At 48.7% G+C, this 15,467-nt stretch overlaps 2 protein-coding genes across 2 annotated transcripts; both read right to left on the reverse strand.

Moving 5' to 3' along the window:
- Nucleotides 1–594: 594 nt before the first annotated feature.
- LSM2 (LSM2 homolog, U6 small nuclear RNA and mRNA degradation associated) lies at nt 595–8,856 on the reverse strand. The gene is made up of 6 exons (XM_047796593.1): nt 8,733–8,856; nt 8,063–8,130; nt 1,373–1,403; nt 1,196–1,255; nt 921–1,077; nt 595–826 (listed from the first exon to the last, which is right to left on the reverse strand). The coding sequence occupies exons 1-5, from the start codon at nt 8,733–8,735 to the stop codon at nt 952–954; spliced, it is 288 nt and encodes a 95-aa protein (XP_047652549.1). The 5' UTR covers nt 8,736–8,856; the 3' UTR covers nt 595–826; nt 921–951.
- A 1,952-nt stretch (nt 8,857–10,808) lies between these two features.
- On the reverse strand, nt 10,809–15,223 carry LOC125136108 (heat shock 70 kDa protein 1-like). The gene is made up of 2 exons (XM_047796771.1): nt 15,027–15,223; nt 10,809–13,074 (listed from the first exon to the last, which is right to left on the reverse strand). Exon 2 carries the CDS (start codon nt 13,059–13,061, stop codon nt 11,136–11,138), a length of 1,926 nt encoding a protein of 641 aa, XP_047652727.1. The 5' UTR covers nt 13,062–13,074; nt 15,027–15,223; the 3' UTR covers nt 10,809–11,135.
- Between the last annotated feature and the right edge of the window lie 244 nt (nt 15,224–15,467).

Genomic DNA, 15,467 nt, shown 5'->3' on the forward strand with positions numbered 1-15,467 from the left:
GGCGGGGCGGGGCGGGAGGGCGGTGGCAGCGGGCCTTCTGAGACGCGGCGGCGGCGGCGGAGGGCGGCTCCTGACGCCAACGTGGGTGGGGGTCCGTTTGGCCGAGGTCCTGGCGTCCAGCTTCTCCTTGAGCCTCATTTCCTTCTACGTGGGAGGAGGGAGTCGAACTGGATGGCCCTTTGTCCTGAGAACCCTCATCTGGGGCGGGAACTCTTACTTGCTAAATGAGTTTAGAGTTAATTCCCAGTCACAACTCTCCACAATGAAAGTTGTCACTTGTATTTATATGCAATAGATATTGGGGAAGCACTAGATCCAGCATCAAACGCATTTAGGTGTCTCATTAGCTTCCACCTTAATACAAGGACAGCAAACATTTGCAGGTACAGTATTAGGAAAAGGCTATGGTAGGTAGGCTGCGTAGGTAGGGGGCATGCAGTCCAACTGAGGTACGGTTTGTATCAGGAAGAGTAGTAGCCAATAAGGACAGGACGGGTTGGGGCCTTGGCTTGGGTAATGAGAGGAACAGGGCTCGGTGAATTCAGCATCCCTTTCCCACTCTCTAGCCCCCTTACCAAAACACAGAACCAGAACTCGAATTTGCATCATAAATTTTATTCCCGATGCGGGACAGATTCCTTCCATCCCCAGAATGAATCACATGCTACCCTAGAAAGACCTGGGAGATTCTCCCACCTCCAGGGAAGAAGTGAGAAAGGCAGGTGCTGGGGACAGGGAAGGCTTCGCAGTTCCCGGGCTTCCTTTTCCTCCCCTTCTCAATACAGGAGAGCAGCTCCCCATTATTATTACTCTCATTCACTCATCCCTTAAAAAAAAAAAAAAACTTTGCTGTGAAAAAAAACAACACCTCAAGTATGGGAGGGAGGCATCCTGAGCTGGGACATGAGGCTCAGAATCACCGATGGAAGGAGGGAAAGGGAGGAGCGGCCATCACTGCTTCTGTTGCAGGGCCTCCTTCCTTGCTGCGTCCTGTAGCAACTGTGTGTCAACCTCATCTGCTGGCAACTGCACATAGCGAACCACTGAGCCTCGGATGAAGCAGTTCTTCACTGATAACTGGACAAAGACAAACAAATGTAAAAAAAAAAAAACCACACTTCAAAAATGTCCTCTATCCACCCAGGGACCTCCTGCTTTGCGAGGTGTTTCCTCATCTCTACCATCTACAACTCACCATGTGAGGGTATTTCTCAGGGTCTGTGACACTGATGTCAGTTAGTTTAATGTTGAGATACTAAGGAAAGAAGATGAACACCATCATTAGAACCAGAGACAAGATGCGAGTTCCCAGCCCTTAAGCTCTCCCCTCTCCTTCCCCAAGACCCTATCAGGGCCCTTGTTACAGTCTCACCTGATCCACAGAATGGAGGGTTCCACAGATGCTGTCAGAGGTAGAGAAAGGAAAAACCAAAATAGTTTATACCTAAGTCAACACTGAGGTGATTTTAGAGCAAGGATAAGAACATGGTTGCGGGAAGTAAAAGACTTGAAGAAACCAAAAAAGGTAGAACCAGGGTTCCCCTTGTGGCACAGCAGAAACAATCCAACTAGAATCTGTGAGGATGTGGGTTCAAAACCTAACCTTGGTCAGGGATGTGGCGTTGCCATGAGCTGTGGTGTGGGTAGCAGATGAAGCTCTGATTCGACCTGGGAACTTCCATATGCTGCACTTGGGTGGCCCTAAAAAAGCAAAGGAAAAAAAAAAAAAAAAAAAGAACCAACAAGGGGCATGCCTAAGCTATGGGGTAGGAAAAAAACTGCTTCCAGAGCAGTGTGTTTAGACCTCACATCTCCTCTCCCTAAATTCACTCTTAGTAGCTGCCATCAAAAAAAGTTATGTGGGAGTTCCCATCATGGCGCAGCAGAAACTAATCCAACTAGGAACCATGAGGTCTCGGGTTTGATCCCAGGCCTTGATCAATGGGTTCAGGATCCGGCATTGCCGTGAGCTGTGGTGTAGGCTGCAGATGCAGCTCAGATCTGGCATTGCTGTGGCTTTGGCACAGGCCGGTGGCTACAGCTCCGATTAGACCCCTAGCCTGGGAAGCTCCATATGCCAAGGGTTTGGCCCTAAAAAAAGGACAAAAGACAAAAAAAAAAGTTATGTGCTAGACCTTTATTCTGCACGTTTGTAATCTTTGCAGCCACTTCACAAGGTAGCCATTAACCATCCAGGGGCTCAGAAATGTGTATCTTGACAAGTTTAGAACAAATAGAGACTTTGGTTCAGGCCTGTCCCCCAGAACCATTAGCTATTTTCAAATACTGGCTTTGGAACCAGGGCTCCGTATGTAAAGCAGATAAGGTAGCTAGCTAGCAATTTTTTTTTTTTTTTGGCTTTTTAGGGCCACACCCTCGGCATATGGATGTTCCCAGTCTAGGGGGTCCAATCAGAGCTGTAGGCACCAGCCTACACCAGAGCCACAGCAACCTGGGATCCAAGCTGCATCTGCGACCTACACCACAATTCATGGCAATGCCAGATCCTTAACCCACTCATTGAGGCCAGGGATCCAACCTGAATCCTCATGGATGCAAGTCAGGTTCGTTAACCACTGAGCTGAGATGGGAACTCCTAACTGGTGATGTTTTTGATGACACAGGCATGAGCGATGTTCTCTCCCTTCCTCGATCCTTGAGCCCCCTGAAATGTTCACGAGGAAGTGCTGCACGCCATGTTACCCTCTCTTCCAATTCTTTAATTCTGCCAGTGGTTTCAATACTTAAGTCTCAAAAATCTCAAATCCCGTAATTTGTACTTCTCCATGAACCACGAACCCCCACTGTTTGATGTCTAACATTTGTTATTCTCTTTCTACAAACTAAGGTCTTATACCTTTACAGCTCGATCCAGTCCAGCCTCCAACCTCGCTGCCCTCATCCTAACCATCCCCCATGTCATCGCCAGATTCCAAGTTCCTTAGAATCCTGGTTCTCAGGAGTTCCCTTCATGGCTCAGTAGTTAATGAACCCGACTAGGATCCATGAGGATGCAGGTTCAACCCCCGGCCTTCCTCAGTGGGTTAAGGATCCGGCTTGCCATGAACTGTGGTGTAGGTTGCAGATGAGGCTAGGATCCTGAGTTGCTGTGGCTGTGGTGTAGGCCAACAGCTGCAGCTCTGATTGGACCTCTAGCCTGGGAACCTCCATCTGCCACAGGTGTGGCCCTAAAACAAACAAAAAAAGGAATCCTGGTTCTCAAACACCGATGTGTGCTCAAAGGATTCAGGAGTCCATGACATGAGGAAACAGAGGCTAGAACAGTGTGTATAACAGTGTGCTAAAGGTTGTCAATAAATAGTTTTTTCCTAAAACTGCTCTTTAATTGCCCTTGCTCTTTTTTTGTATTAAAAAAGAAATTATGAGGAGTCCCCACTCTGGCACAGTGGATTAAGAACTAACTGCAGGAGTTCCCACTATGTCGAAACAGGATCAGCAGCATCTCTGCAGAGTCATGATGTGGGTTCGATCCCCAGCCTGGCACAAGTGGGTTAAGGGATCCAGCACTGCCACAGCTGCAGCGTGGGTAGTAACTGCGGCTCAGATCTGATCCCTGGCCTGGACACACTACATGCCTTGGGGTGGCCAAAAAGAAAAAAAAGAATCCAACTGCAGCAGCTTGGGTCACTGCAGTCTTGGGTTTGGTGCAATGGGTTAAAGAATCTGGCATTGCCATGGCTGTAGCATAGGTGGCAATTGCAGCTTAGATTCAATCCCTGGTCCAGGAACGTCCATATGTTACAGGTGGAGCCATTAAAAAAAAAAAAAATCATGAGAAATTCCCTAATGGCTCAAGAGGTTAAGGATCTGGCTCCGTTTGCTGCTGTGGTGAGTTTCCTGGCCTGGAAACTTCTGCATGCCATGGACACGACCACAAAAAAAAATACTTATGAAATGATCATCATAAATGGCAGTTTTTAAAATGTCCTTATCTTGCCAAAATTAAAGTGGTCAGTTCTCTTTTGGGCCCTAATTTTGTAAAATTCGAAGTGTTTGAAATCCAGTGTCTGGGGCCAACTGCCTTAGTGGTAGTTTCACCTTATCCTTGGCTGCTAAAAAAATCTCTGACAGTGCACTATCACCATCTGCAGCAGCGAATAACTTTCAGGAATTGCATAAGGTGGTGACAGTTCACTCAGTCCCTTTAGAAGCAAATGTTAGAAGTTCCCACTGTGGCTCAGCGGAAACGAACCCAACTAATATCATGAGTGATGAGGGTTCGATCCCCAGTCCTGCTCAGAGGGTTAAAGATCCGACGTGGTGTAGGTCGCAGACGCAGCTCAGATCTGGCATTGCTGTAGCTGTGGCATAAGCTGGTAGCTGTAGCTCGATTCGACCCCTAGCCTGGGAACTTCCTTATGCTGAACCTGCAGCCCTAAAAAGAAAAAAAAAAAGAAAAAGAAAAGAGGAGTTCCCGTCGTGGCGCAGTGGTTAACGAATCCGACTAGGAACCATGAGGTTGCGGGTTCGGTCCCTGCCCTTGCTCAGTGGGTTAATGATCCGGCGTTGCCGTGAGCTGTGGTGTAGGTTGCAGACGCGGCTCGGATCCCACGTTGCTGTGGCTCTGGCGTAGGCCAGTGGCTACAGCTCCGATTCAACCCCTAGCCTGGGACTCTCCATATGCCGTGGGAGCGGCCCAAGAAATAGCAACAACAACAGACAAAAAAGACAAAAAAAAAAAGACAAAAGACCAAAAAAAAAGAAAAAAAAAGAAAAAAAAGAAGGAAATGTTAGGCACAAAAGTGCTCTGACACAGAAGTTCCCACTGTGGTGTGATGGGATCGGTGGTGACTGCAGCACCAGGACAAAGGTTTGATCCCTGGCCTGGCACAGTGGGTTAAAGGATCCAGGGCTGCTGCAGCTTCAGGGTAGATCAAAACTATTGCTTGAATCCGCTCTCTGGCCCATATACCTTGGGGCAGCCAAAAAGGGAAAGAAAAAAAAAAAGTGGTCTAACATAATCATGGAAGAAAGAGCTCTTCTCCCAACCCAAGGAATAACCTTCAGCTCTTCTAAGTTCTTGCTTTAGAGTCTGGGGCTAAAACAACAATTATTCTTGTCATGTGGAAGACCCAGGAAGAGGAAAATAAAAAACGAATCATCTCAGAGAATTGCTGAGGGTGCTTGTGGTTTCCATGTTTTTCTCTCTATAGGGACCCAATCTATATGCCATCAATACCATACACATTGCCAGAGCCATAAATCGAAATCTGTAATCTAATAGGCAAATCCCTTCCCTCACCGTTCCTTGCCATGTCACTGTCTCTCCCACTAAAAAACTACCTCATTTAGAAATGTAGAAGAAATAACTGGGGAGAGAATACATTGATTTAAACTTTCTAAGGACAATCAGGTAATACATACCAATTTTTTTTTTTTTTTTGTCCTTTTAGGGCTGTACCCTAGACAAATGGAATTTACCAGGCTAGGAGTCAAACTGGAGTTATAGCTGCTGGCCTACATCACAACTCACAGGAATGCTAGACCCTTAACCCACTGAGCGAGGCCAGGGATCAAACCTGCATCCTTACAGATGCTAGTCAAATTCATTTCTGCTGAGCCACAACGGGAACTCCTGTATCAATATTTTAAATGTACATTTTAAAGGATTTTTTCGGAGTTCCCGTCATGGCGCAGTGGTTAACGAATCCGACTAGGAACCATGAGGTTGCGGGTTCGGTCCCTGTCCTTGCTCAGTGGGTTAACGATCTGGCGTTGCCGTGAGCTGTGGTGTAGGTTGCAGACGCGGCTCGGAACCCACGTGGCTGTGGCTCTGGCGTAGGCCGGTGGCTGCAGCTCCGATTCAACCCCTAGCCTGGGAACCTCCATATGCCTCGGGAGCGGCCCAAGAAATAGCAACAACAACAACAACAAAAGACAAAAAAAAAATAAATAAAGGATTTTTTTCCTACTGAAATAAGATGTATAAATACATGTATGCAGGAGTCCCTGTTGTGGCGCAGCGGAAGAGAATCCAACTAGGAACCATGAGGTTTTGGGTTCGATTCCTGGCCTCACTCATTGGGTTAAGGATCTGGCATTGCCATGAGCTGTGGTGGAGGGTGAAGATGCGGCTCGGATCCTGCGTTGCTGTGGCTGTGGTGTAGGCCAACAGCTGTAGCTCTGGTTGGACCCCCTAGCCTGGGAACCTCTGAGGGTGCGGCCCTAAAAAAAGCAAAGAATTGGAAATAGCCTAAGTATCCAACAACAAGGTCTTGGTTAATTAGTTCTACCCAGCTAATAAAAATGCTATTCAGTAGTTCAGTGGATTAAGAATCCGACTGCAGGGAGTTCCCAGTTGTGGCTCGGTGGTAACAAACCTGACTAGTATCCGTGAGGACACAGGTTCTATCCCAGGCCTTGCTCAGTGGGTTAAGTATCCAGCATTGCCATGAGCTGTGGTGTAGGTCACAGACAAGGCTCAGCTCTGTTGTTGCTTCGGCTGTGGTGCAGGCCAGCAGCTGCAGCTCCAATTTGACCCCTAGCCTGGGAACTTCCATATGCTGCACACGTGTCCCTAAACCAAAAAACAAAACAAAACAAAAAAAAACCCACAAAAAAATCCGACTACATCGGCTAGGGTCCTTACAGAGGTATGAGTCTGATCTTCAGCTTGGCACAGGAGATTAAAGGATCCAGCTCAGATTGAATCCCTAGCCTGGGAACTTCCATTTGTCACAGGTGCAGCCATTTCAAAAAAAAAAAGCACCTTTCAGACATTAAGAACGTTAAAGATCAACTTTATTGAGATGGAAGATATCCACAACATAGTGTTAGGTGAAAAAGCAAGTTTTACAATTGCACAGAGTATGACCCTGTTCTTAATTAAACAACAACAAAAAAAAAGGATGAGGGGCAGGCAGAAAGGGATTTAAGTTCTAGCTTTGTCCTTTACTAGTTGTATAGACTTAACCAAGTTTCTTAACCTAGTCAAGCTTCAGTTTCCTCATGTAAAACAGCAACAACAGTATATGTCATGTAGAGGTGTTCAGAGAATTAAATGAGTTAATAAATGAGTATTCAGAGTAGTGCTTAGTCTATAGGAGAGCCTCAAATGTTAGCTTTTGTTTTCCCCTTCAGAACACATTAGGCACCTACTCTATACCAGGGCTGTGCTAGACACAGGTACACAGTGGGCGCTTAAACACATCTTGGCCCTATAGAAGACCAGCCCTAAACAGTAAATACATTTCTATGAAATCACAGTTTGAGAAGCACCCACTAGAAAGGAAAGACTCTATGGCCTAGAAGAACCAGGAAAGTGCAAGGATACAGCATTTAATTCACGTCCTAAAAGATGATTTGAAGTTAATGATACAAGGGGACGAGGGATGTAAAAACAGTACAGACACAAGGGACTGCACTGGTCATCTGTTTATCTTTTATACTGTCTACAACAAAAGGGCAATTATACCACATAGACGATTCTGCAACAGCTTTCCATATTAATACAACTCATTTCCATGTGGCAGCTGCCTTTTATGGAAATACCAAAATCTAACCCATTCTCTATTTTATTTTATTTTTTTGGCTGTGCCTGTGGCATGTGAAAAGTCCCAGGCCAGGGATGGAACCCGTGCCACAGCAATGACAACGCCACATCCTCAACCTGCTGCACCACAAGGGTACTCCATAACCCATTCCCTATTAATGGCTCCCCACCACCAATTTTTGACTATTAAAAAAAAAAAAAAACCTACAATTTTTGTACATAAATCTTTACTTCTGGAATCAATACTTACATTTCTAGAATTTGGGTCAAAGGACCATGTGATTTCATCAGAAAAACAAAACTTTTATTAAAAAAAGTGATTGATGCCTCTGCCCCCTGACTTCTTTCTAGTACTTATATTTTTCTTTGGATCGTCTTCCCATAAAGATAAAACTCTGCAGCTAATCTGTCAGTTTAAGGCACAAGTCATTTCTTTCGTTTGTCTCTCTCCCATCTTGCCCAGCCCTCAAATACTTGTCAAATTAAAGAGGTTGTTCCGGAGGGCTGGGCACATCCACCCCCTACAGACTTGTCGGAACAGGTACCTACCTCAGGTCATTCTTGAGTTCCACGACCACATCCTTGCCCACAAGGGACTTGAAAAAGGAATAGAAGAGCTATTGGGCGAGAGGGGGAAAAAACATCATATGGGAAGGGACTTGGGCAGAGGCGTGTTCCCCGGCCAGTATTATGAGATACTGGGATCCCCGCCGCATCTCTCTGGCAGTTCTCAAAACTTAAGAGGAAAGAATACTCGGAAGAACGGCTGGAGCCCCGGTGATTACTACCTCGAGCACCTGACCTAAAGCCCGGGAGAGGGGCTCTGGCCCCGCACGCCTCGGACTCGGCTCTCAGTGGACCACCTCTCCCGGCGTCCGGCCCCCACTACCCAGTGAAGGGTACCAAGTGTAACACCCGCACCCTCCCGGGGCCTGGTCTGTCAGGGAAATGCTCCTTGAGGTCTAGCTTTTCCCTCTCCTGCTGTTCCCGCCGACTCAAACAAATAAGACCCACTTGTTTTGAGGTCTCTCCCCAACGAACCTGATTTGCAGGAAGGATGGAGAGAAAAATCCCAGGGCCCAACGCCAGCCCAAAGGAACAAAGCTCCCGGAGGGACCCCCCCCCCCCCCGCCGCAGCCCCGCGACCCCGTCTCCGTCCCCAACCATCCCAACGGTCGCGCTCCCCGAGGGTGCCCCCTTGTGACATCACGGTACCTACCATTGTGCTTGCGCCGCGGGATGCCCGCCTGACCGGGAAGGAGAGGGCCGGGTACCGCGGTCCGGAGGCCGGGCGGGAACCGGAGCACGAGGCCGCGCGCGAGGCGGGGCGGGGTTGCGCAGGTGCGGCGGGAAGCGCCGCGGAAAGCTCAGGGTGACGGAGGAGAGCGGACCGTGCGCTCGGGCTACAGGCAGAGCGGGCAGGGTAGGACCGAGGGGACGCGAAAGCCAGGGAAGGGGCGGGGCTTCCCGCCTTCCGACTTCCTCCCCAAGCGGCCGGCTCCCACTGCGCAGGCGCGGGCTCTGAAGGCTCCCCCGGCTTTCAAGTTTTCTTCCTTTTAATAATAGTGTGGTTCCAGCATGATTTGCTCATACCCTGAAGACACTTACTATTGCAAACTGGGCGTTTGTGAAAACCCATGATGATTTGTACACTTTTCTATGTCTCTTACACTTTGATAAAAGTAAAAATGTTTGAGTTCCCAAGATTAGGAACCTGCACACAAATCCGATTTTGTCAAAGTTTCCCAATAAACTTATTTCTCCTGAGAACCCAACCTCAGTCCACATTTCTTTTACGCTTTTGCCTAGGGCTTTCCTGTAAGGGGCTGAGTAAAGCAAAACAGACTGGCTCAGGGATAGAAATACCCATTCTGATATTTCACTTCCAAACATTGCCCTCTCAAACACAAAGGGACACAAATTCACAGTTACATGTATTTCTATACTCATGTCCCCAAAGCATTATCAGTATGCGATGACACAAAAGGTGAAATTTTTTTTTCAAGGAATGAGATCCAAATAAATTCTCCATTTTCTCCTTCCTCTTTTTTGGTCTTTTTAGGGCTGCACCCACAGCATATGGAGGTTCCCTGGCTAGGGGTCCAACGGAGCTATAGCTGCAGGCCTAGGACAGAGCCACAGCAACACAGGATCCTAGCCACGCCTACAACCTATGCTACAACTCAACTCATGGCAATACTGGATTCTCAACCCACTGAGCGAGGCCAGGGATTGAACCCACAACCTTATGGTTCCTAGTCGGATTTGTTTCTGCTGTGCCACGATGGGAACTCCTAAATTCTCTGTTTCTAATCTTGCAAAAAAAGCATCCATCTGGGAGTTCCCATTGTGGCACAGTGTAAATTAACCTGACTATTATCCATGAGGATGCAGGTTCAATGCCTCACTCAGTGGGTCAGGGATCCGGTATTGCCATGAGCTGTGGTGTAGGATGCAGAGGGTGGCTCAGATACCTTGTGGCTGTGGCTGTGGCTGTGGCCTAGGCTGGCAGCTACAGCTCTGCTTGGACCCCTAGCCTGGGAACTTTTTTTTTTTTTGTCTTTTCTCTTTTTTGTTGTTGTTGTTGTTGCTATTTCTTGGGCCGCTCCCGCGGCATATGGAGGTTCCCAGGCCAGGGGTTGAATCGGAGCTGTAGCCACCGGCCTACGCCAGAACCACAGCAACGCGGGATCCGAGCCGCGTCTGCAACCTACACCACAGCTCACGGCAACGCCGGATCGTCAACCCACTGAGCAAGGGCAGGGACCGAACCCGCAACCTCATGGTTCCTAGTCGGATTCGTTAACCACTGCGCCACGACGGGAACTCCATCCTGGGAACTTTCATATGCCACAGGTGCAGCCCTAAAAAGCAAAACAAACAAACAAACAAACAAACAAAAACCCACTACCCATTTGTTAGGAGTTTGTTGTAGAAATATTTTCAGCATGTAAAGGGTGTAATAAGGGACCCTGTGAGTGACAGACCCCACTGATAAGTAACACCAGGACATCAAGCAGAAGTTTGTACCTCTGAACCCTAAGCACCTAAATCAGTCTATCCCTGAATATAAGCAGTAACTATTGTAACTCTACTAATAACTATTCTGAGGCTAAAGGTGACTAATGATCAAAAGTTATTTTCCCTTGAAATGATTAGCTCATGAAAATTCAAAGACTTTGCCCACGCCGGCTTAATCATTCACAATTAGCTCACAGACGACATGTGCTCACTCCACAAACTCTCCTTTTCCCTACTAAGAGACACTCAAATCACAGCCTAAAGATACCAGAAGTAATTTGCTTTAGGAACAAATTTACTGAGGGACAAATAACCATCCACACAGGAAGAAGAAACTTGGAAAGCTGGAAATAAATAACAGACATTCAAATTCTTCAAATGGTTCAGTGAGGGGTCTAGTTTTCCTAAGATTCTCATTCCAGGGTCAGAAACAGGACGTTGCAGTGTGCAAAGATGGTATTTGCGACTCCTCTGTCAGAATCCAAAAGGGATGGTAACTTAGGTGCAGGTCCAGTCAATTCAAGAATCATAACCATGTTTGAAGAGGAGGGGAACAAAATCATCTTAGAGGCACCCTAGAACCCTCCAGCTCCAGATAAAATTAATCTACTTCTTCAATGGTGGGGCCTGTGGCGGCCCTTCCAGGTGTATACCCTGTTCCACAGGAAGGCCCAGTGCATCCTCCTTGGTAGAGTTTTGTGATGATTGGGTTGCACACCTGCTCCAATTCCCTTCTCTTATGATCAAACTCATCTTTCTCTGCCAGTTGATTGGCCTCCAGCCATGAAAGGGCCTCATTGCACTTATTCAGTATTTTCTTTTTATCAGCATCACTAATCTTGCCCTTTAGGCCTTCATCACTCACAGCACTCTTCATGTTAAAAGCATAGGATTCTAAGGCATTTTTTGCAGCAATTTTCTCTCTCTGGACCTCATCCTCCGCTTTATACTTCTCAGCATCCAGAACCATGCGCTCGATCTCCTCCTTGCTCAGCCGGCCCTTGTCGTTGGTGATGGTGATCTTGTTGGCCTTGCCCGTGCTCTTGTCCGTGGCCGTGACGTTCAGGATGCCGTTGGCGTCGATGTCGAAGGTCACCTCGATCTGAGGAACTCCCCTGGGTGCAGGAGGGATTCCAGTCAGGTCAAAGCGCCCCAGCAGGTTGTTGTCCCGCGTCATGGCCCTCTCGCCCTCGTACACCTGGATCAGCACGCCCGGCTGGTTGTCCGAGTACGTGGTGAAGATCTGCGTCTGCTTGGTGGGGATGGTGGAGTTGCGCTTGATCAAGACAGTCATCACGCCGCCGGCCGTCTCCAGCCCCAGCGACAGCGGAGCCACATCCAACAAAAGCAGGTCCTGTACCTTTTCAGACTTATCCCCCATCAGGATGGCTGCCTGTACTGCAGCCCCATAGGCCACCGCCTCATCGGGGTTGATACTCTTGTTGAGATCACGACCATTAAAGTAGTCCTGCAATAGCCTCTGCACCTTAGGGATGCGGGTGGAGCCCCCTACTAAAACAATGTCGTGGATTTTAGCCTTATCCATCTTGGCATCCCGAAGAGCCTTCTCCACTGGCTCCAGGGTGCTGCGGAACAGGTCTGCGCACAGCTCTTCAAACCGAGCTCTGGTGATGGATGTGTAGAAATCGATGCCTTCGTAAAGCGAATCAATTTCCAAGTTGGCCTGCGTGCTGGACGACAGGGTCCTCTTGGCCCGCTCGCAGGCCGTGCGCAGCCGCCTCACCGCCCGTTTGTTCTGGCTGATGTCCTTCTTGTGCTTCCTCTTGAACTCCTCCACGAAGTGGCTCACCAGCCTGTTGTCGAAGTCCTCGCCGCCCAAGTGGGTGTCCCCAGCTGTGGCCTTGACCTCAAAAATCCCATCATCTATGGTCAGGATGGACACATCAAATGTGCCTCCACCCAGATCAAAGATCAGGACATGTCGCTCTCCCTGGCCTGCTTTATCTAAGCCATAGGCAATGGCAGCAGCTGTGGGTTCATTGATAATTCTTAGCACATTGAGACCTGCAATCACGCCTGCATCCTTGGTAGCCTGGCGTTGAGAGTCATTGAAGTAGGCTGGCACGGTGATCACAGCATTGGTGACAGTGTAGCCCAAAAAAGCCTCAGCAGTCTCCTTCATCTTGGTCAGTACCATAGAAGAGATTTCCTCAGGGTAGAAGGCTTTTTTCTCCCCTTTGTAGGAAACCATTACCTTGGGCTTGCCTCCTTCGTTAATTACTTGAAAAGGCCAAAGTTTCATATCGGATTGCACTACAGGATCATTAAATTTCCTGCCAATCAGACGTTTGGCATCAAAGACAGTGTTCTGGGGATTCATGGCCACCTGGTTCTTGGCCGCGTCGCCGATCAGCCGCTCGGTGTCCGTGAAGGCCACGTAGCTGGGGGTGGTGCGGTTGCCCTGGTCGTTGGCGATGATCTCCACCTTGCCGTGCTGGAACACCCCCACGCACGAGTACGTGGTGCCCAGGTCGATGCCGATGGCTGTTCCCTTAGCAGCAGCCATAGTTTTCCTAGGCCTGTGGAAAAAAGAATGGCAAAAGTTGGCAGAGATTGTGTGTGTGTGTGTGTGTGTGTGTGTGTGTGTGTGTGTGTGTGTGTGTTTGTCTTTTTAGGGCCACACCCATGGCATATGGACATTCCCAGGCTACAGGTCAAATTGGAACTGTAGCTGCCGGTCTACGCCTTGGCCACAGTAAATCAGGATCTGAGCTACATTTGCAGCCCGTACCATAGCTCACAGCAACACCGGATCCTTAACCCACTGAGCGAGGCCAGGGATCGAACCTGTGTCCTCAAATATACTAGTCAGGTTCGTTACCACTGAGCCACGATGGGAACTCCGGCAGAGAGCTTCTAAATTTTATTTTTGTGGTTAAAATACACATAACGTGAAATTTACCACCTTAACCATTCTTTGGCAGTAAGCTCATTCACACTGCTGTCCAACCAATCTCCAGAATTTCTTATCTTGCAAAACTGAAATTCTTTTCTTTTTTCTTTTTAGGGCTACACCCGTGGCATATGGAAGTTCCCAGGGTAGGGCTCAAAGAGAATCTGCAGCTGCCCAGCCTATGACACATCCACAGCAACTTGGGATCCAAGCTGCATCTGTGACACAGCCATCTGCCACCTAAACTGCAGCTCTTGGAAACACCACACCATTTAACCCACTGAGGGAGGCCAGGGATCAAATCTGCATCCTCATGGAGACCAGTAGGGTTCATACCTGAAATTCTACAAACCTGAAATTCTATACCCATTAAACAATTTCTATTCCCCTTCCCCAATAGCCATTAGCAACCCTTAGTCTACTTTGTCTCTCAGAATTTGACTACTCTAGGTAACTTATACTGTGGAATTACACACTTTGATTTTGTGACCAGCTTATTTCACTTACCATAATATCCTAAAAGTTTGTCTCTGTTACAGCATGTGTCAGAAGTTCCTTCATTTTTAAGGCTCAATAATTTTCATTGTATGTATCTACCACATTCTGTTTATTCGTTCTTTCCCTCTGTGGCACTTGGGCTGCTTCCACCGTACAGCTATTGAGAATAACTCTGCCATACACCCTGTGTACACATAGCCTTTTGCAGGAGCTCCCACTGTGGCACAGCGGAAACCAATCTGACTAGGAACCATAAGGTTGCAGGTTCCATCCCTGGCCTCGCCCAGTGGATTAAAGATCTGGTGTTGCCGTGAGCTGTGGTGTAGGCCACAGATGTGGCTTGGATCTGATGTTGCTGTTGCTCTGGCACAGGCCAGCAGCTGTAGCTCCAACTGGGCCCCTAGCCTGGGAATCTCCATATGCCACATGTGCGGCCCTAAAAAACAAATATACATATCCTTTTGCGGTACAATTATCTCTTTCAGACTGCTCCTTCATGGCGCAGTGCTTTTTGGACAAGGTAGACAAAAGTACTCCTAGCCAAATGGAAGTGGGAGGGCAGTGGCATACGTTGTTTTCAATTTCAAAGAGGGCCTGACTCAACTGGCCTGTTCCTGTGTCTGTGACATATTTTATTCTGAGACTGTACTCCCCTCCTGCTGAACTCAGATTATTGGAAGTGCTGGTCTCCTGAGGAGACATCAACCTCCATACTTGGGCTTAGCTCCCTCTTGTCGCCTTTCACCCTCTATTATAGGGGTTGGTGGGAGTATATATGGCTAGTCTGAAGAACTCCAATCAAGCCCTAAGAAGTTTTCTCAGGAGAGGGTGCCCCTCTCTAAGGCAGTCCCATCCTCTGCTCTTCTCACAAATAAAACTGCGGGTTTTCTGAAGCCAATAACAAACCCGCTCCTCCTCCTCTTCTGGGCAGCTCTGACCAACCCCATCGACTTTAGTGGTCCTCACAGGAATCCCCTCTCCTGCGACGCCCATATACTTTAAACTAGAGAATTTTTCAGCACTTCCTCAAACAGGGACCTGCTGGTCTGGCCCATGCCACTCAGGGTCCTCTTGGCTCACCTAGTGTCCCGCCGCCTTCGATCCAGTTTGAGAAGGTTCGGATTGCAGAGCCCCTGTCACTGGGGGCTCTCTCAATACCCAAACTGCGCAGCCGGAGTCCCCCCACCCCCCACCCGCCCCGCCCAACAACTTTAAGTGGGGTCCTGACTTATCACCCTGATTCCCTACTAGCCCGTGAGGTCAGAGGCAGCACCTCCATTATAACGCGACTGGAGCCGGACGGTGTCAGCACCCACGCCCCCGCCCGCTTCCTCGCGTCAAGCCTCTAGCGCCCCCCGCCCCCCGCGGACCTGCCGGCCCAGCCTCTCGCCGCCCCCGTCCCCCGCTCCTCCCGGGCTCCCCCTCTCCGGATACAGTGCCAGCTAGCAAAGCCCAGAAGAGTCTGGAGAGTTCTGGGAGGGGCGGCAGCCAGGGCGCTGATTGGCCCCAGAAAGCCAGGGG

Source organism: Phacochoerus africanus, chromosome 9 (assembly GCF_016906955.1).
Source record: "Phacochoerus africanus isolate WHEZ1 chromosome 9, ROS_Pafr_v1, whole genome shotgun sequence".
Taxonomy (NCBI): Eukaryota; Metazoa; Chordata; class Mammalia; order Artiodactyla; family Suidae; genus Phacochoerus; species Phacochoerus africanus.

What these genes read in the sequence shown, in the direction of transcription:
- LOC125136108 (XM_047796771.1), bottom strand. Translation starts at nt 13,061, where the DNA reads ATGGCTGCTGCTAAGGGAACAGCCATCGGCATCGACCTGGGCACCACG.
- LSM2 (XM_047796593.1), bottom strand. An exon ending in CCCTCCATTCTGTGGATCAG is followed by an intron (nt 1,256 to 1,372) that starts GTGAGACTGTAA and finishes TTCTTTCCTTAG; the next exon opens with TATCTCAACATTAAACTAAC. An exon ending in CTGAGAAATACCCTCACATG is followed by an intron (nt 1,078 to 1,195) that starts GTGAGTTGTAGA and finishes GTCTTTGTCCAG; the next exon opens with TTATCAGTGAAGAACTGCTT.